This window comes from Panthera pardus, unplaced genomic scaffold, assembly GCF_024362965.1.
Source record: "Panthera pardus isolate Hobbes unplaced genomic scaffold, ASM2436296v1 HiC_scaffold_18, whole genome shotgun sequence".
Lineage (NCBI taxonomy): Eukaryota > Metazoa > Chordata > Mammalia > Carnivora > Felidae > Panthera > Panthera pardus.
In genome coordinates, this window is record NW_026526743.1 from 14,029,580 (window position 1) to 14,048,640 (window position 19,061).

The window sequence follows — 19,061 nt, forward strand, 5'->3', positions numbered from 1 at the left end:
GCTGATGGCTACAGCCTCATCAGTGCGCAGGGCCCCAGATCCTTCCACCCTAACAGCACCCGACCATGCTCCACTGCCTTGGCACTTGGATTCCTCTGCCCACAATTCTCCCTCTCTACTCTCCCTATCCTGCCCTGAAAAATCCCTACTTTGCCCTCAGGTGACTCAGCCTGAGTTGACAAGGTTGAAACAGGTACCACTTCTGGGCCCCTACAGACACCTGTGCCACCCAATCCTGCCCTGACCCCTCTGTCTGTCTCCCCCAACCTTGCCCTGACTCCTCTGTCTCCCCCATCCCCACCATGACTCCTCTGTCTGTGACTTCTCACCCCAGCCCTGTGTGTTCTGAGCTTCACTGACTTGTAGCTGCTCTGTCTCCCTTGTGGCATGACAGTTCCATGAGGGTGGGGCACAGTCTGTCTTGGTCACCTTAGTGTCCTCTGCATCCCTCAGCACAGGCGTCATGGAGTGGTGGGTTGACTGAGCACTGGTTGGATGACTGTCTGGAAATTTTTTAATATGTTTTTAAAATGTTTATTCATTTTTGAGAGAGAGAGAGAGAGAGAGAGAGAGAGAGAATGAGTGGGGGAGGGGCAGAGAGAGGGGGAGACACAGAATGGGAAGCAGGCTCCAGGCTCTGAGCTGTCAGCACAGAGTCCGACATGAGGCTGGAACCCACGAACAGCGAGAACATGAACTGAGACCAAGTCGGACACTTAACCGACTGAGCCACGCAAGCACCCCTGGATGACTGTCTTAAAAGTGTTGAATGGCTCAGGAGCCTGGGGGAGACTATGGGAGAGAATTTTCTGAGTGGATATTTTAGTTCATGCAATAGGAGTTGACCCACCTCAGAATGCTCTCAGGACACATGCGTCCGATGCAGGCTTTTTCCGCTGAGTGTAACCCTTGAAAACTGAGCGAGGCAATACCCTGAAAAATAAGGGAATCAGCTGGTGTTTAGAGAAGGGAGACAGAGCCGGGTCAGCATTGTTTGAATGCAAACACAGACAGGCACAAGCAGATCTCAGACAAGTGCACACAGCGTGACCCACGTGCCTACACACTGTGCCCGAATACACACACACGTGTCCATCCACATGCCCATACCCAGTCACCAGTAGTACGTGCACATACACCATTAACACACAGTCAGACATGAGGGTGCACACACAGACATATGTGTAGACATCCCTTAACAGGCATACCCCAAAGCATGTACTCAGTTACCCATAGACAGACAAGGGCTGGTGTGCATTCACACTGGTCTGCACACTGGTCTGCACACACATCCAAGGTCAATGTCCTATTATCAGCCCCAGGGGGGAAGGCTCAGCTGTGCCAAGGAAGGAAAGGCACGCAGGTTCCCACAAGGTTTTCTCTCCCTTTCTCTTTTCCCAAAGAAGAAGTATTCAGAACTTTAGACCAGAAAAGATCAAATCCAGAAGGGGATTTATAGAACCCCTTACTCATGTCCTTCATTCTGTGGAGTAATCGGAACAGCTACCATTCGTTGGCACTCACTGCCATGTACTTCACACGCATGAACCCATGACTCCTCTGAAAATAGGCTAAGAGGTGGGTCCTGTTATTGGCCCCATGAGACTCAGAGAGGTGAGGTGACCTGTTCAAGGTCCCACAACAAAGAAGGGACAAGGGATTCCAATCCAGAGCTTAATCATACTCTTAATTGTTAATATAGGCTTGGTTGGGTTTAGGGAAACTGATACCTGCCAAGCCTGTACTATTACCCCTCCCTTCATTAAAACCAAAAACATTCCCTGCCAAGGCACACACACACATACAATAAAACAAACCAACAAAAAAAGCACAACTCAACAAACAACATTCCTCTTTCTGCTTTGTTCTCTGCCCCTTGTTCCCTCCCTCATAGGACTCTGGCTCAGGGGCCTAGAGCAACATACCAGTACTGAGAGTGCCAACCTCATGCACCTGCACTCCTCTAAGGTTAGGGCTAGCATCTGAGCAGGGGGCCCAGCTATCAGATGCTGCCTTGTGCCCATCGGGGCCCCTCTCAGGCCCACTGAAGACCAGTCCAGCACCCACATGGTGCTCATGTCAGAGTCTGCTGGGACCAACCCCAGAGCTGCATGATGCCACCCTGAAGCCACCCCAATGGCCACCTGGGCCTGCTCTCAGACCCTCCTGGCACCAGACATGGCTCTGCTAACGATCTCCTGATATCAAGTTCAGGGCCAACCTGTTTTCAATCCTAGCGTCTAGGATTGAAAACAGAGCCTGCCACTGTATCTCTGCGTCCAACACTGATGCTAGTCTCCACGCCACCCATTGCTAGACTTGGTCTCCACTTGGCCTTCAGGGTGGGCTAGGCCAGTCAATGGAGGAAGGAATGGACAGGGTTCAAATCCCAGTTGCCTACCTGCCACCTGTGTGACTTCCAGTAGGTGTCTGTAGGGAGGCTTGTTCTTCTGAACAGCAAAATGAAGATGCTATGACAGAACCCCACTGCCAGAAGGATTCCATGAGATCACAGTTTGCACACTGCCTCTTCATAGTTAGTGCTCACCAAAGGGGAGCACCCTCTTGTTAAGGAAGAAGGTCACCGAGGACAGGACAGCAGGGCCACCATCTGTCCTCACAACCACTTTCAGCATCCAGGGCCCAGCTCTCTCCTGACTCAGGAGTTTTTCCAAAGCTCTCCTGCTGTCATTCCCTTTGCCTGCTGCTGACCACCCTGCCCAATCCCCAATCACCCCTAGGGTACCTCACACACTCTCCCATCCCCCACCTTCTCTTCTCAAGTGCTCCCCTTCTACTGGCAGGGAATCCCAGCTCCAGAAAGGGGGAGTAAGCGTACAGTTCAGAGACACAGGATCCCTTGCCCACCCTCTGTTGTCTGTCCTCAGTCTTCTCACTTACCAAATGGGAAACATCAGTATTGCTACTAGTCCCAACAACCATGGAAATGATGAACCTAGCGAGCTCCCCTAGGGACTGGGTAGGACCAGTGTGGCTCTCTGTAAATTACACCCCTTGAGACAGTTGGGACTTTTTTGACAACATATTGGTGGATGTCATTACTTATTTCCAAGTCCTGCCCAGTCCCTCTGCCACTGAGACCATGAGTTACTCTTCTTTCCTAAGGAAAGTTCTACTTGAATGTGGCTCTGGACTTCTACCCCTTTCCCAACCACAGACAGGCCATGACACTGATTCTGACCTTGCTCTGAGGTCCCAGTGAGGATTCTGGGCACCAGAGGTGACACTGTGTCCAAAGCAAAAACAGGTCAAAGCCTGGGGCAGGTGCTTACTCTTGATCCCTCTGGATTCCTGTATACTTCTCCCAGGAACCTCCATCACAGCCAGGGGTCACTCAAAGACCCCCAAATTCACTCCCTGGAATTTCCCCTCCTGAGAAAGACTTTTCATCATACATCCCTCCTCAGCAAGAAACCCCAAATCTTCAGCCACACATTCTGTCTCACTGCAACACCCATAAAACCCAGATCTTGGATTTTTTTCTCCCAAGATGCCCTAACCCATAACTTTTGGGTCACTTCTCACTCTGACCTCAAATCCAAAGCTTCAGAATCTGAAACCAAATATTCCAAAATCCTGAGGTTCCTAATTTGTCTACTGCTTTACCCAAGTCTACAGCTCTGGGGTGGCCCCTCCTGAGGGGCAACAACATTCTGTCTTAGGGTCCCCTCCCTATTGATCTCCCTGGGGTCACCTCTTCCTGCCTTGCTGGCTTGCCCCAAGCTCAGCAGTGAGCCCGGGGCAGGAGGGGGTGGGGGAAGGCACTATAGCTGGTAAGTGAAATGGCACAATTAACAAACAGAACCAAAGTCCACCCTTCTCTCCTAGGTGGTATAAAGGCAAACCACCCCAGCCATCTGTCACTCCCACTGCCACTATGCTGGCCTCAGAGTTCCTTCTGGTGGCTTTGTTCACCTGCCTGACAATGATGGTCTTGATGTCTGCCTGGAGGCAGAGGAAGCTCTGGGGGAATCTCCCTCCAGGACCCACCCCATTGCCCCTCATTGGGAACTACCTGCAGCTGAACACAAAGCAGCTGTCGGATTCCTTCATGAAGGTGCCATGAGGCAGGGGATGGTGGAAGGGGGTGGGGCTGGGGGCCTGCCTAATTGAGCTGGGGCATTGTGGCAGGGGGCGGGCAAGGTTGGATGGGAGTCTTAGGAAAGTGGAATTGTAAAGATGGGGCAGCAGGGTCCTAGGCAGGAAAGAGTAGATCCTGGGATACCTGCCCCTTGAGTGTCAGAACCTGGGGGAAATGCATGCAATGGGTGAGGTCTGGGCACAGGGCCAGTTCCCAGTGGGGCTGCTCCCTCTAAGCACTCTCACTTTGGTTAGATCAGCGAGCGCTATGGCCCCGTGTTCACGGTCCACCTGGGGCCGCGGCGCATTGTGGTGCTGTGTGGACACGAGGCCGTGAAGGAGGCGCTGGTGGACCAGGCTGAGGAATTCAGTGGGCGAGGCGGGCAGGCCACCTTCGACTGGCTCTTCAAAGGCTATGGTGAGGGGCTCGGGATGGGGGCATGTGGTCAGGAACACTCGATGGCTTCAGTTTCCCCACTGTTCTTCTCTTGACTCACCTTCCCACCCAAGGCTGAGGCCGAGTTCTCCCCCTGCTCCCCTCTGTCCCTGTCCCTGCTTATTTTCCCTTCTCCCTGGTCTTCTCTAACTTGACCCTGAGTGCCTGCGTCTCTATGTCCCCTGCTTCTTGGCCCCATGTCCCTGTTCTCTCTCAGATATGCCTCTTCTTTCTGTGTGTCTTTGAGGAGCTCTTGGATTTCTGACTCAGAACCGTGGTCAGTCCATCTCCACGTCCTTGTCTCTCTCCTGATTCTTTTCTTCCAACTCGGTCTCTATCTCTTTCTTTTTTTTTTTTTTTTCTTTCAACTTTTTTTTTTTTTAATTTAAATTTATTTTTGGGACAGAGAGAGACAGAGCATGAACAGGGGAGGGGCAGAGAGAGAGGGAGACACAGAATCGGAAACAGGCTCCAGGCTCCGAGCCATCAGCCCAGAGCCTGACGCAGGGCTCGAACTCACGGACCGCGAGATCGTGACCTGGCTGAAGTCGGACGCTTAACCGACTGCGCCACCCAGGCGCCCCGGTCTCTATCTCTTTCAATATTTCTCTGACTCTTGAGTTGTATCTCCCTGTCTCCTCTGAACCCTTCCTTCCCCCACTCCTGCTCTCTGCACACCTCCCTCCACCTCTGCCCCCACCCCTCCCAGCCTCCCCCAACTGTATCCTCCCTCCCCAGGGATGACGTTCAGCAATGGCGAGCGAGCCAAGCAGCTCCGGCGCTTCTCCATCACCACGCTGCGGGACTTTGGTGTGGGCAAGCGTGGCATTGAGGAGCGGATCCAGGAGGAGGCGGGCTTCCTCATCGAGGCCTTCCGGGGCACACAAGGTGAGCCAGATGGGCGTGGGCAAGAAGGAGGAGAGTACCCACGAGGATGCAAGAGCTTTCTGGTCCTGGAAGGGGACTGGCCTTGGGGAAGGCATCTAGGCTCCCGGCTCTGAGTTCTTGTGCTGAGAGCTTGGCTCATCATTCCGGTGCCCTCCTCCACTTCTCAGGCTGGTGTCAGATTGCCCAGCGGATGCTCCCCCAGATCCCTGTCTCTCCTCAACCCCATCCCATTCCACAGGCACCTTCATCGATCCCACCTTCTTCCTGAGCCAGACAGTGTCCAATGTCATCAGCTCCATTGTCTTTGGGGACCGCTTTGACTATGAGGACAAAGAGTTCCTGTCACTGCTGCGTATGATGCTGGGAAGCTTCCAGTTCACAGCTACATCTATGGGTCAGGTAACCCATCCCAGTCTGTCTCTACAACACCCCTACTACAACCCTCCAATTGCTTTCCCACATGGAGACAGGTGCCCCAAACTCCCCCCTTCTTCTGGTAGGGTACCTTCAAAATCAGCCCCCATTTTTGGACAACTGAACAGCTGCACCAGAACTCAGGACAGGTACCCAATACCCAGTTTCCAGAGACACCTGTATATCGACAGTAGCTCCTCAACAAGAGAGGAAGGAGAAGGAGAAGGAGAAGGAGGAGAAGGAGAAGGAGAAGGAGAAGGAGAAGGAGAAGGAGAAGGAGGAGAAGGAGGAGAAGGAGAAGGAGGAGGCGAAGGGGGAGGAGGAGGAGGAGGAGGAGAAGAAGAAGAAGAAGAAAGAAGAAGAAAGAGGAGGGCCAGGAAGAGGGGAAGGAGGAGGAGTAGGTGGGAGAGGAGGAGGAAAAGAAGAAGAAAGAGGAGAAGAAAGAGGAGAAAGAGGAGGAGGTAGGGGATGGGGAAGCAGAAGAAGAAGGAAGGGAGAAGGAGAAGGAGAAAGTCAGAGCCTATAGATAAGAAACACACCCTCAAACCAGCTGTCTCTTCCTCAGGCAGGTACTCCCATCCCTACTTACCTTAATATCTAACAGTTGCTCCCTATTAAAATATTCCATCTTTCCATGAATATCCTAACATCTGTACAAGAAGTCACCTCAGCCCACCTGTTGAATACCTGAAGACCAGGTGCTATAAATCTAGCCCAACAAAATCATTTGATATTTACACAAGCGTCCTACACTGGCCCACTAGAATAGCTAGTAAGTGCCACCTCCCAAGCCCAGTTAAATATCTGAACATCAGGACAGGTTCCAACAATGATTCCCTAAATGTGTAAACACCTGGATAGACTGTTCCCCAAACCATGAAATAAGTGTCCCCCAACCCAGCTCACTCAAACACATACAGATGTGCCCCTATCAGCCCATGTGAATAACTGAAACACATGAACAGGTGTGACCCCACTTTAACACCTGCACACCAGCCCAAATTAATACTGGAATACCTAGAAAAAAGCCCCCAATTCAAATCCCTTAAATATATGGACAATTACCTCAAAATTGTGAGACCACATGAATGCCTAAACACCTAGACATGTGTCTCCCAACAAAACCCAACCTATCTGAACACCTACATGTGTTCGCTAATCCAGCCTCACTTGAACACCTGAAACCTGGATATGGGTCCCAATCCATCTCAACGATATGCTGGGAAAGGAGCCCTCACACTTAAGTCATGTAAAAACTTAGATATCTCCTCCCATCAGCTCCATGTAAATCTTAAACACCTGACAGGTGCCTTTAACCCAGTGCCTACCTTGCCCCAAGAAAGGTCCCACTCCCATCAGCTGCTGACAGCTGTCTTTCCCATCCCTTCTTCTCTCCCCAACCCCAGCTCTGTGAAATGTTCCCATCAGTCATGAAACACCTGCCAGGGCCACAGCAACAGGCATTTAAGGATCTGAAAGGTCTGGAGGACTTCATAGCCAAGAAGGTGGAGCAGAACCAACGCACGCTAGATCCCAACTCCCCGCGGGACTTCATCGACTCCTTCCTCATCCGCATGCAGGAGGTACACCCCAAACATCCTCACAATCCCAAGTATAATAACTATGGCTGCTCCCTCTACTGAGCCCCTGCCCATGGGCAGGACCTGTGTGTGCCAAACATAATAGCGAGCAATTCCGTACCATGCACTCACTGACTCTATTCCTCTCCTTCTCAATATCCCCACCATAAAAAAGTGTTCTTGAAGAGTAAAGGACAGATAGGCAGGTGGGTAAGGAGTGTGGGAAGGGCATTTTGGGCAGAGCCAGCAGCCTGAACAAAGAGCTCGTAGAACCAAGTCCCTCCTCCCACCTCTGGTCTGGATCTAAGAGAGAGGGTCCAAAGAGAAAGACCCCAGAAGGGCCCTGAGAGCCCTGAGGGGAGTGGGCTTGGCCTGAAGCCCTCTCTCCCTATAGGAGCAGAACAACCCCGACACAGAGTTCTACTTGAAGAACCTGGTACTGACCACACTGAACCTCTTCTTTGCGGGCACTGAGACAGTCAGCACGACCCTGCGGTATGGCTTCCTGCTGCTCATGAAGCACCCAGATGTGGAGGGTAAGGCTGCAGGGTGGGGGGCAACAAAGTGGCAGCCACAGGCCCTCAAACTTCCTCTGAGCCCACTGCAACATCCCCACCTTCCCCAGATCCCTGAAGCCTCAGACATACCCTGTTATCCGGAGACTAGGTGATATTCTGCTGATGAGCACCAGCCAAGTTTCACTAGGTGTTCAAGTATTGAAAATATCTGAACGGATTGGTAAATAGCTTCCATGCTGGGTCAAATGTATATCCACTGCCTGCTCTCCAAACCATTCCCCAAACTCCTCCCTTATGCCTACTCATGATTCTGGCACGACCGGGTGAACAGGATGCTGCACCAACAATGCGTATGGCCAACGTCTGTTTTGAATGGTCTAAGTCCATGGCACACATGGATGTACCTATTTGGACTATCATCACTGCCCCGAGACCCCAGATACCTAAATACCTTCCCCCTCCTCCCACAGCCAAAATCCATGAGGAGATTGACCAGGTGATTGGCAAGAACCGGCAGCCCAAGTTTGAGGACAGGGCCAAGATGCCCTACACAGAGGCGGTGATCCATGAGATCCAAAGATTTGGAGACATAATCCCCCTGAGCCTGGCCCGCAGAGTCACCAAGGACACCAAGTTTCGGGAGTTCTTCCTCCCCAAGGTATCTTCCTGTCCCACCTTGGGGGACCTCCAACCTGCTCCCTGTGACCCAGCAACCCATTCCCTTAGAAGCTTCCCAGCCCCTGTCCCATTGCTTCAATCAAACACTGTTCCAACCACCATGTCCCTTCAATCCCCTCAGAGATTCCTGAATCCCGTGTCTCCCCCAGAGCTCTTTTCATAGGGAATATGAACCTCATACCCCCAAACTTCCTCTCTCAAGAGACATGAACTTCATGTCTAGACCTCCTCCCTCAAGGACATGGATCTCATGTCCCCCAAACATCCTGCCTAGAGAAACACAAACCTGATGTCTCTCAATCCCAGTTCCAGAGAGCATGAACCCCCATGTCCTCTCAACCTCCTGCCTTGAGAGACATGAACTGTGGGTCCCCCACACCTTCTGTCCTAAGAGACACAGAACCTGTGCTCCTCAAACTTCCCTTCTCAGGAGACATGAACCCCCATGTCTGCCAAGCTTCCTGGCTCAGAGACCTGAGTCTCATGTCCCCAGGGGACCCACACTCCCCCGCCTCCCATTTCTTATCACTCAGGGCACCTGCATTGCCCCTCCAACCTCCATGTGCTTTCAGCACACCCTGCCCCCACTCCACCTTATCAAATGCCCCTCTCCTCCTCACCAGGGCACTGAAGTGTTCCCTATGCTGGGCTCTGTGCTGAGAGACCCCAAGTTCTTTTCCCACCCCCGAGACTTCCACCCCCAGCACTTCCTGGATGAGAAGGGCCAGTTTAAGAAGAGTGATGCTTTTGTGCCCTTCTCCATCGGTAAGAGACCCCGGTCTGCTTGCTGCTAAGCCACCGCTCCCACCAACCGGGCCTCCTTCATCCCACATCCCGTCTCTAAGCTGTAGCTTGGGGTCTGTCTCCAGCTTGAAAGTCCCTCTAAGATCTACTCTAGAGCCAACCAGCTGCAAACCCCATGACTACCAAGTACCTGTGTCCAGGCAACTGGAAAGGGATGATTGTATCCATTTCACAGATGGGGAAAATCAAAGTCCTTAGTGAGTCAGATATTTGTCCAAAGTCATTTAGATTCTTGAGATTCCTTGGGAGGAGATGAGAGCCCGGCAGCCATATCTGAGTGTGTGCTTGGAAGGAAGGGGCACCTAAATTTCCCATTGCTACAGCTTGGGATAGCTCACCCCTATCCCATGTACAAGAGAAACTGATGCTCAGAGAGGGTTAGAGATGTCTCTGAAAGTTTCTCAGTCCCTGCTCTCTGGGAGAATGCAGTTGGGGGTGGGTAGTGGAGAAGGGAGCAGTGAGAGCAGGCCTCACCTCCAGCCCTCCCATTCTGTCTCTTCAGGAAAGCGGTACTGTTTCGGAGAAGGTCTGGCTAGAATGGAGCTCTTTCTCTTCCTCACCACCATCTTGCAGAACTTCTGCCTCAAGTCCTCTCAGCTGCCCCAAGATATTGACGTGTCCCCCAAACTTGTGGGCTTAGCCACTATCCCACGAAATTACACCATGAGCTTCCAGCCCCGCTGAGCAAGGGCCTTGCGGGGTGGGGGAGGGGAAGGATGGGGTGGAGCAAAGCAGTGGGCGGGGCATGGGTGGGGCTATCAGGAGGGAGGTGACTTAGGGAAATCTGAGGGGGCAAGATGGATAGAAGACTAAAGGAATGGGCCCTGTCTGTTCCCTTTGGTAGAAATAACTCCTTCAGAAGTGGGATGAAGGAAGGGAACATATTTATTGAGTAAATAAATATTCTGCGTCAGCTCCATGCTAAAAGCCTTAGCACGTCCACCTCACCTAATGCCCACAGTCTATGCAACAGAGAACAGTGTTCATGCCCATTTTACAAGTGACAAATCTTAATTGATTCCCAAAGAATCTATAACAACGACAAAAACCTTCCCAGTAAATGAATTTTTCACTGTCACTAAACATACTAAAATCTTTTGTTATTGTTGTTCTTTTCTTTTTAAAAAAATTTTTTAATATTTATTTATATTTGAGAGAGACAGAGCGCAAGCAGCAGAGGGGCATAGAGAGAGAGACAGAATCTGAAGCAGGCTCCAGGCTCCGAGCTGTCAGCAAAGAGCCAGACTTGGGGCTCAAACTCACAAACCACAAGATCATGACCTGAGTGGAGGTCGGATACTTAACCAACTGAGCCACCCAGGTGGCCCTGTTGTTGTTTTCTAGCAACGAATCCTAGCAATGAATCCTAGGAAACCAAAATTAAAAACACTATACCACTTACAGTCACTCAAAAAAATGAAATACTTACGTACAAATCTAGCAACACATGCGCAGAACTTATTTCCTGGAAGCTACAAACTACTGAAGAAAGAAATCAAATCACTTTTAAATAGAGAGACAATCTAAATCTCCATAGACAGATGAGTGGATAAAGAAAATATGGTAAATACATACAATGGAATATTACTCAGCCATAAAAGGGAAGGAGTCATCAGTAGCAGTCTTCAGAATGATTCCCTATGGCCCCCACTTTCTGGTATTTATGACCTTGTGTGGTTGTTCCTCCCTGTATTGTATCCAGGTTGATCTATAGAATAGTCAGAGATCTGGGTTGTCACTTATGAGATTAGAATAGTACAGGGGGATCATTAGTTTAAAAAAAAATCAGTAGTCACTCAAAAGACGGGGGTATGGTATTTTACAACTCCTGCATGATGTTGAGAGGAATGGTGCTTTCTGCTAAATTTGCAACCAGCTTTCCCTGTGTCTATCACTCCAGCCTGATTAATGACCAGGCTGGATTTCTTATTGAGGCCAAGCTGATTTCATCTTCCCTGTTAGGTTTTCACTTTTTCAAATGAGATTGGGGTATGGGGATGGGTTTGGTATATCGGCATTGAAGCTGAATTTTGGTTTGGTCTCAGGTTGGGTTGTTACATGATGTGTTGGATTTGGTGATTGGATTTATAGAATTTAGATGGAAAATAAGTATTGGAGAATGGCCAAATTTGGCAGTATTTGGGATAAAAGATGGAGCTGGAAGTTGGGAGAAAATCATGCATTCATTTTGACCAATAGAATTGGGATGGGATTGTTTACAGAAATTTATTTGTCTTAAATGTTTATTTTTGTGAGAGAGAAAGAGACAGACAGACAGACAGAGCGTGAGTGGGGGAGGGGCTGAGAGAGAGGGAGACAAAATCCAAAGCAGTCTCCAGGCTCTGAGCTGTCAGCACAGAGTCCTACACGGGACTTGAACTCACGAACTGTGAGATCATGACCTGAGCCAAATTTAGACACTTAACCAACTGAAGCACCCAGGTACCCCCAGAATTTTTTTTTTACTTTATTTATTTATTTTGAGAGAGAAAGAGAGAATCAAGGAGGTGCAGAGAGAGAGAGGGAGAGAAAATACAAGCAGGCTCTGCACTGTAGTGCAGAGCCCAGGTCAGGGGTCTAACTGACGAACCGTGAGAGCATGACCTGAGCTGAAATCAAGAGTTGGCAGCTTAACTGAATGAGCCACCCAGGTCCCCCTGATTACAGAAATTTGTAAAGGGAGTTGAGTTGAGGTTTAGGTATATCGTCAGAACTGGCTCTGGCTAATCTGACCTGTCAGTTGAGATGAAAGTTGGTAATGAGGATGATGTTAGAATAAAGGTTGGGATGAGAATGATTTGAGCTTAAAAATGGAAAGGGGAATTGGAACAAAGTACAATTTAAGATAGTTGCTGTATTTGGGGAAGGTGAAGTTTGGACAACTTTATCCCAAGTCATTGACTCTGCAGCTTCCGTGTCGTCTGATGTCACTAGCAAGATCAATGACCCTGGGGGACACCAACATGGGAGAACCATCTCCCTCTTTCATGTTTCAATAATGAGGAAAGTGTTTTCTGGGATGGAAGAGAGGGGGAACAGGCTTACCATTTTCCCTGTTGAACTTGGAAAACAAGAGGAAGTCATTCGGGTCAATGAATTCCTTATCATGGTCCACAAGGGCCTCCTTCACAGCTTGGTACCCCCTAAGGACCACCAGTGACCTGGATCCTGGATACAAGGTGTTTATGGGGCCATACTCCTTACTCAGCTACAGGCAGCAAGACCGAGCTTACATTGGCTGTTTTATTCTTCCTTCCTAAATTGAGGGGCCCTGCAACTCTCTGAGTGACATCAGAGACATCAGCATGTTTTGGAAGCAGTTTTCCCAGGAGTGGGAGGGGTCTGGGCCCTGGGGGAAGTTAGTCCTTGTAAGCTGAGGGTCAGGAATAGACAGATAAGAGCCAGGGGCAGAAGTAAGATGGCTGTACTCAAAATGTCTATGGTGAAGGGCTGTTGCAGACAGTCACTGAAAGGAAAAGTGGGAGAGGTTGTGACTGGGCAGGGGATCCCTGCATCTCTCATCTCCATCTGGAACATGCCTTCCCCAGGCCCCAGATACAGGGGAAAATAAGGAGAGGAAAAGAAATAGAGAGGAATAAAGACAGGCAATCAGTCTGGAGAGAGAAAGGGCTGGAAGGTGAATGGGAGGGAGAGAAAGAGTAGCAGAGGCATAAAGGGGCAGTGACAGGGGCGCCTGGGTGGCTCAGTCGGTTAAGCGGCCGACTTCGGCTCAGGTCACGATCTCGCGGTCCGTGAGTTCGAGCCCCGCGTGGGGCTCTGGGCTGATGGCTCAGAGCCTGGAGCCTGCTTCCGATTCTGTGTCTCCCGCTCTCTCTGACCCTCCCCCGTTCATGCTCTGTCTCTCTCTGTCTCAAAAATAAATAAACGTTAAAAAAAAAAATTTAAAAAAAAAAAGGGGGGCAGTGACAGAGGGAGAAACATTAAGAAAGAGGTAGGCAGAGAGACAAAAAGGAAACCAGACAGACATCAAGAAAGACAGAGAAGGGGCGCCTGGGTGGCTCAGTCGGTTGAGCATCCGGCTTCCGCTCAGGTCATGATCTCACAGTCTGTGAGTTCGAGCCCCGCATCGGGCTCTGTGCTGATAGCTCAGAGCATGGAGCCTGCTTCAGATTCTGCGTCCCCCTCTCTCTTTGCCCCTCCCCCACTCATGCTCTGTCTCTCTGTCTCAGAAATAAACATTAAAAAATAATAATAATAATAAAGAGAAAGACAGAAACAGGGAAAAGGATAGAAAGAGCTTGACAGGGAATGACTTACACAGGGATAGAGAGGCAGAGACAGAGGTAGTGCAAGAAAGAGACAGACCTCAGATCAGACCCCTAGAGACATTGGAGAGAGAGAGAGAGAGAGAGAGGTCACCTCTCTCCTTCTTTCCCTTTCTCCCCTTCTTTTCCCCTCCCTCTCTCTGTCTCCTTTTCCCTGTGTCTGTCCCCATTTTTCCACATTTCTACATCTTTTTCATGCTTCCCATCTGACACTGGTTGGTGCCTCTAAGTTGTTCAACGGGTGCCTCACGGTTTTTGTGCATGGAATGGGGTAGGGCAGTGGGAGAAAGTCCCAGAGCTGTTCTGACCATCTCCTGGGCAACAGGGAATTTTTCATGCCTCCCCTAATGGCTGAGTTGGGAGATGCGGAATTAGGAGACCCAGGGGTTGTCCCTTTCTTCCTCATGGCCCCTGGCCTCCTATGTGGCAGACATGGTGAGTGAGAATGTTGGTAACTCAGTATAGTACATCATGACTATTTTTTGGGTAACAGACAAAATCCTGGAAACATTTACCCTTAGATCCAATCAATTTTAGAATTGTGAGACTTCAGGTTTGTAGTCTCCTCAATCTTCTAGAATGTAAGCTCCATGAAGACAAGAATTTTGTCCATTTTTTTGGACTGTGAATTTCCACACAAAACATCAGTGGCAGAGGTGGGCTAAGGTCCACGTCTCTATGACATACCCTTTGTACCTTTGCACTGTCATCTCCTGTTTAAGACCAGAACTCCCACCCCTAAGTCCCTCATCTACTTTTCCCGTGCTATCCTGACAGCTTGGAGAAAGAGGGAGAAAAGCAGGTGCCCACATTCTCCTCCTTGTCCCTGGCTTCCCTACCACCTTCTTTGGGTATTTCAACAGGTTCTCTACATGCATACCCATGATAGTTCTTACAAAGTGCTTGGCTGCAGGGCTGACGAGGAAATGGTTAGAAGGTGAGGAGGAGAAAGACTGAGAGCCACACAGCAGTTACCAGGTCCTTTATTTTCTTGAATCACCACCATCATCTTCTCCCAGGTCTTATCAAGGCCTTTTGCATCAGGCCCGAAAGGGATGATGGGGGCAGGAGGTCCTGGGTGCCTCCTACTGAGTCAGTGTACCTGGCATCATGCTGGGTGTATTGGCTTGCTAGGGCTGTGGGTACTAAGTACCACATCTGAGTGGCATAAATGTCAGAAACCTATTGTCTCAGTTCTAGTAGTTGTTTCTCGGTTCACCTCAGGGACTGTGGTTGTTGGAGCCTAACTAATTGGCATTCTGGGACAGGACTGTAACAGGGTCCTCCTTAATGTGGCCATGGACTGTGCATCTTGGCCTGGTTTATTTGTATGTCTTAGAATGAAGCTGTGACTCATGCTAGGCTCAGGGAAAAGACTATGCCCGTAACTGATTAGCTGTGTGTGTCCCAACCAGGCTTTGGCCCCAGATATAGAGCACTCAAAGGAAGGACTATACCCTGTGATAAATGGATCCATTGGCTCATGAAAGAGCCATCTCTAGGGAGCTAAAAAAAGAGAGGGAGAGGGGCTCCTGGGTGGCTCGGTTGAGCATCCAAATCTTGATTTCGTCTCAGGTCATGATCCCAGGGTTGTGGGATCAAGTCCCACATCAGGCTCCTCACTGAGCATGGAGCCCGCTTAAGATTCTCTCTTTCTTTCTTTCTCTCTCTCTCTCTCTCTCTCTCTCCCTAGCTCACATGTTATGCTCTTTCTCTCTCCCACCCCACAAAAAAAAGGAAAGAAGAGGAAATAAGCAACTGTAGGTGAAAAACATCCAGTGCCATGCTCAGCACAGTGAAGAGGTTAATTCAAACCTGACTTAAGCATTATTAAGTAATCACTGCCATGGTTCTCTATCCATTCATCTGTCAATGGACATCTAGACTGTTTTCATATCTTGACTAATGTGATTTACACTGCAATGAACCTAAGAATGCAGATATCTCTTGGAGATAATGGTTTCATTTCCTTTTTATATATACCCAGAAGTGGGATTTCTGGATTGTACGGTACTTCTATTTTTAATATTTTGAGGAACTGCCATTCTGTTTTCCATCATGGCGGCATCAATTTACATTCACATGGATGGTGCACAAGGGTTCTAATCCACATCATCGCCAGTATTTGTTATTGCTTATCTCTGTGATAGCCATCCTAACAAGTATGAAATATCTCATTGTGGTTTAGATTTGCCTTTCTTTTATGATTAGTGATATTGAACACCTTTTCACATATCTGTTGGCCATTTGTATGTCTTTTCTTGAATAATGTCTATTCATGTCCTTTGTCCAATTTTTAATCTGGTGGGTATCTTTTGTTTTGGGATGTTTTTGTTTTTGTTGTTGTTGTTTGTTGTTTTTGTTTTATTTTGTTTGGCTATCAAGTTGTGAGAGAGGCTGAATGACAATGCATGGTGTGTGTGTGTGTGTGTGTGTGTATGTATATCACATTTTCTTCATCTGTTCACTGATTTGTAAAGGAAAAATAAACAAGTAGAAGTACATCACTAAAAAGTTTCTGCACAGCAAACAAATAATCAACAAAATGAGAAAGCAACCTCCAGAATGGGAGAAAATATGTGCAAACCATATACCTGATAAGGAGTTAATATCCAAAATATTTCCCCACTTCAGGATCCAATCTGTGACCATACATTATATTTAGTTGTAATGTCTTTGGTCTTCTTTAATCTAGAATAGATTCTCAACTTTTGTCTTTCTTAACCTTGATATTTTGAATAGCATAGAATAATTGTTTTGGAAATTGTCCAGACATCAATTTGGATTTGTTTCATGTTTTTTTATGCATTTTTCCAATACAATTTTTAACCCTTTGGAAGGCAAAGCCTTTTTCAATAGACACCAAACAAGGCATGTCACCAAAACCTAAACTTTGGCTTCAATAAGCTCTACAGAAGTGAGCTTTGGAGAAAGCCCTTTCAACTTCCAGTGTCTGTTGTATTACAGTTTCATGAGGTTCTGTGGTCAAGGCCTTTATAGATAGGATTATTAAATGCCACATGACTGTTCACAGTGACCTCAAACTAACAGGAAATTTTAGATCATCTGCAGCTAAGATTTTTTTCCCTCATAATCTGCCTACAGATTTGGCTCACTTAAAAAATTCCTAGTTACTCTTTACAAAACACTGTTTTTACATACAGTAAAACTTATATTTTACAATGAGGTTTTACAAATGCATAAAATCTTTTTTTTAATTTTTAAAAAATCTTTATTTTTGAGAGAGAGAGAGAGACAGAGTGCAAGCGGGGGAGGAATAGAGACAGGGAGACACAGAACCTGAAGCAGGCTCCAGGCTCCGAGCTGTCAGCACAAAGCCCAACACAGAGCTTGAACTCACGAACTGAGTGATCATGACCTGCGCCGAAGTTGGACACTTAACTGACTGAGCCACCCAGGCACCTCTACAAATGCATAAACTCTTATCATCACCACCACAGACAGGTTACTGAATAATTCCAACACCCCAAAGAGTTATCTGGTGTTATATTTTGTATTCATATCCTTACCCCACCTCTACTTCCTGGCAACCATGGGTGTGTTCTATGTATCAATATTTTTGCCTTTTCCAGGATTTCATATAAATGGAATAATGCAGTATATAACCTTTTGACACTGGGTTCTTTCACTTAGCACAATACATTTGCAATTCATCCAAGTTGTGTGTATTAACAGTTGTTGGTTTTATTGCTGAGTAGTTTTGTTGCATGGATGTGACATAATTTGTTCATCCATTCAACTCTGAAGAACATTTGGGTTGTTTCCAGTTTATGAGGATGATCAATAAAGTTGCTCTAAGTATTCATGCACAAGTTTTGTCCAAGTATAAATTTTAATTTCTGAGAATAAATACCTGGAAATGGGATTCTGGGTCCTCTAGTTGAATGTACATTTAGCTTTTACAGAAACCACCAAATTGTTATGTAGTATTTTGTATTTCCATCAGCAAAATATAAGAATTCCTGTTGCTCCACATCTTTGCCAGCACTAAGTGTTGTTAATATTTTTTATTTTGTCATTCTAATAAGTGTATGGGGTATCTCATTGGGTTTTAATTTGCATTTCCCTAATGACTATGGTGTTGAGCATTGATTCATGAGCTTGTTTGTCATTCATGTATCTTTTTTAGTTAAGTGCATGCCCAAAAATTTAGCCCATTTTTTAATTGGGTTGTTTGTTTTCTTATGTTGAGGTTTGAGGGTTATTTACATACTCTGTATATAAGTCCTTTGTTTGATATATGGGTGCTGGTTACCTGAATCTACAGGTGTGATAAAATTGCATTGAAACACACACACACACACACACACACACACACACACACACACGCGTGCCTGTAAAACTTGTGAAATCTGAACAAGTTCTGTAGTTTGTACCAACATGAATTTCCTGGCTTCTGATATTGTGCTATAGTCATCTAAAATGTTACCACTGGAGGAAACTGGATAAAGAATACACAGAACTTCTCTACTTTTTTTTTTTACAACTTCTTGTGAAACTATAACTATCTCAAAATAAAAAGAAGAGAATCCAGAGTGTAGCCAAGTTGACAAAGATATTGAATCTACAATCTTCATAACAACTTAAAAGTTTTTTCCATTAATTTCTGAATTAATGTTTATTGTCTCCTCCTTTACACTATCTTTGAATGTTCTGGGCTGTTTTTTTCTAACTTTTATTTTATTTTTTTTAATGTTATTCATTTTTGAAAGAGAGAGAAAGCACAAGCACAGGGGGACAGAGAGAGGGGGGTATGGAGGATCCAAAGCAGGCTCTGAGCTGACAGCAGAAAGCCTGATGTGGGGCTCAAACTCACACAACCACAAGATCATGACCTGAGCCAAAGTGAGACGCCTAACTGACTGAGCTACCCAGGCACCCCTTTTTCTAACTTTTAAAAATGGATACTTAGCACATTAATTTTGTAGACTTCCTTCCTCTCCAATATGAAAATGTAAGGCTACAAACTTATCTCTAAGCAGAGTTTTTGCTGAATCCCAAGGGAATAAATAGGAAAATGTGATTTTTCACTCTTTTTCCTTCTTTAAAATTGTTTTAGCTCTTCCTTTGCCTTTCCATATAAATTTTCAAATAAATATCTAAATCCATTCAAAAAAAAATCTTGCTGTCATTTCCATAGTAATGTGTTAAGCCTATACATCAATTTGGGGAGAGTTGGCTTTACTGTACTGATCTTCCAATCCATGAACATGGTATGTCTCTCCTTATTTAAAAAATATCTGATTTCTGGGACACCTGAGTGGCGGACACCTGAAGAGACAGACTTCAGCTCAGGTCATGGTCTCGCGGTGTGTGGGATTCTGCTTGGGATTCT

At 47.3% G+C, this 19,061-nt stretch overlaps 1 protein-coding gene and 1 long non-coding RNA gene across 3 annotated transcripts in view; one reads left to right on the forward strand and one right to left on the reverse strand.

Moving 5' to 3' along the window:
- The window catches only part of LOC109256646 (uncharacterized), a 49,926-nt gene extending 41,747 nt beyond the window's left edge, over window positions 1-8,179 (reverse strand). For both annotated transcript variants that reach the window (XR_008423338.1, XR_008423337.1), the window contains exons 1-2: window positions 8,067-8,179; window positions 851-933 (exon numbers count right to left, since the gene is read on the reverse strand). This is a non-coding gene — a long non-coding RNA (uncharacterized LOC109256646). The remainder of the gene's footprint in view (window positions 1-850; window positions 934-8,066) is intronic.
- CYP2A25 (cytochrome P450 family 2 subfamily A member 25) lies at window positions 3,880-10,517 on the forward strand. The gene is made up of 9 exons (XM_053905902.1): window positions 3,880-4,078; window positions 4,357-4,519; window positions 5,276-5,425; window positions 5,664-5,824; window positions 7,246-7,422; window positions 7,814-7,955; window positions 8,408-8,595; window positions 9,239-9,380; window positions 9,922-10,517. The coding sequence occupies exons 1-9, from the start codon at window positions 3,899-3,901 to the stop codon at window positions 10,101-10,103; spliced, it is 1,485 nt and encodes a 494-aa protein (XP_053761877.1). The 5' UTR covers window positions 3,880-3,898; the 3' UTR covers window positions 10,104-10,517.
- The last annotated feature ends 8,544 nt before the right edge of the window (window positions 10,518-19,061 follow it).

Bases quoted from the DNA above. Each gene is read 5' to 3' on its own strand.
- CYP2A25 (XM_053905902.1), top strand. From the start codon at position 3,899: ATGCTGGCCTCAGAGTTCCTTCTGGTGGCTTTGTTCACCTGCCTGACA. The intron at 4,520-5,275 runs GTGAGGGGCTCG...CTCCCTCCCCAG, and splicing joins CTGGCTCTTCAAAGGCTATG to GGATGACGTTCAGCAATGGC. The intron at 9,381-9,921 runs GTAAGAGACCCC...CTGTCTCTTCAG, and splicing joins TTTTGTGCCCTTCTCCATCG to GAAAGCGGTACTGTTTCGGA.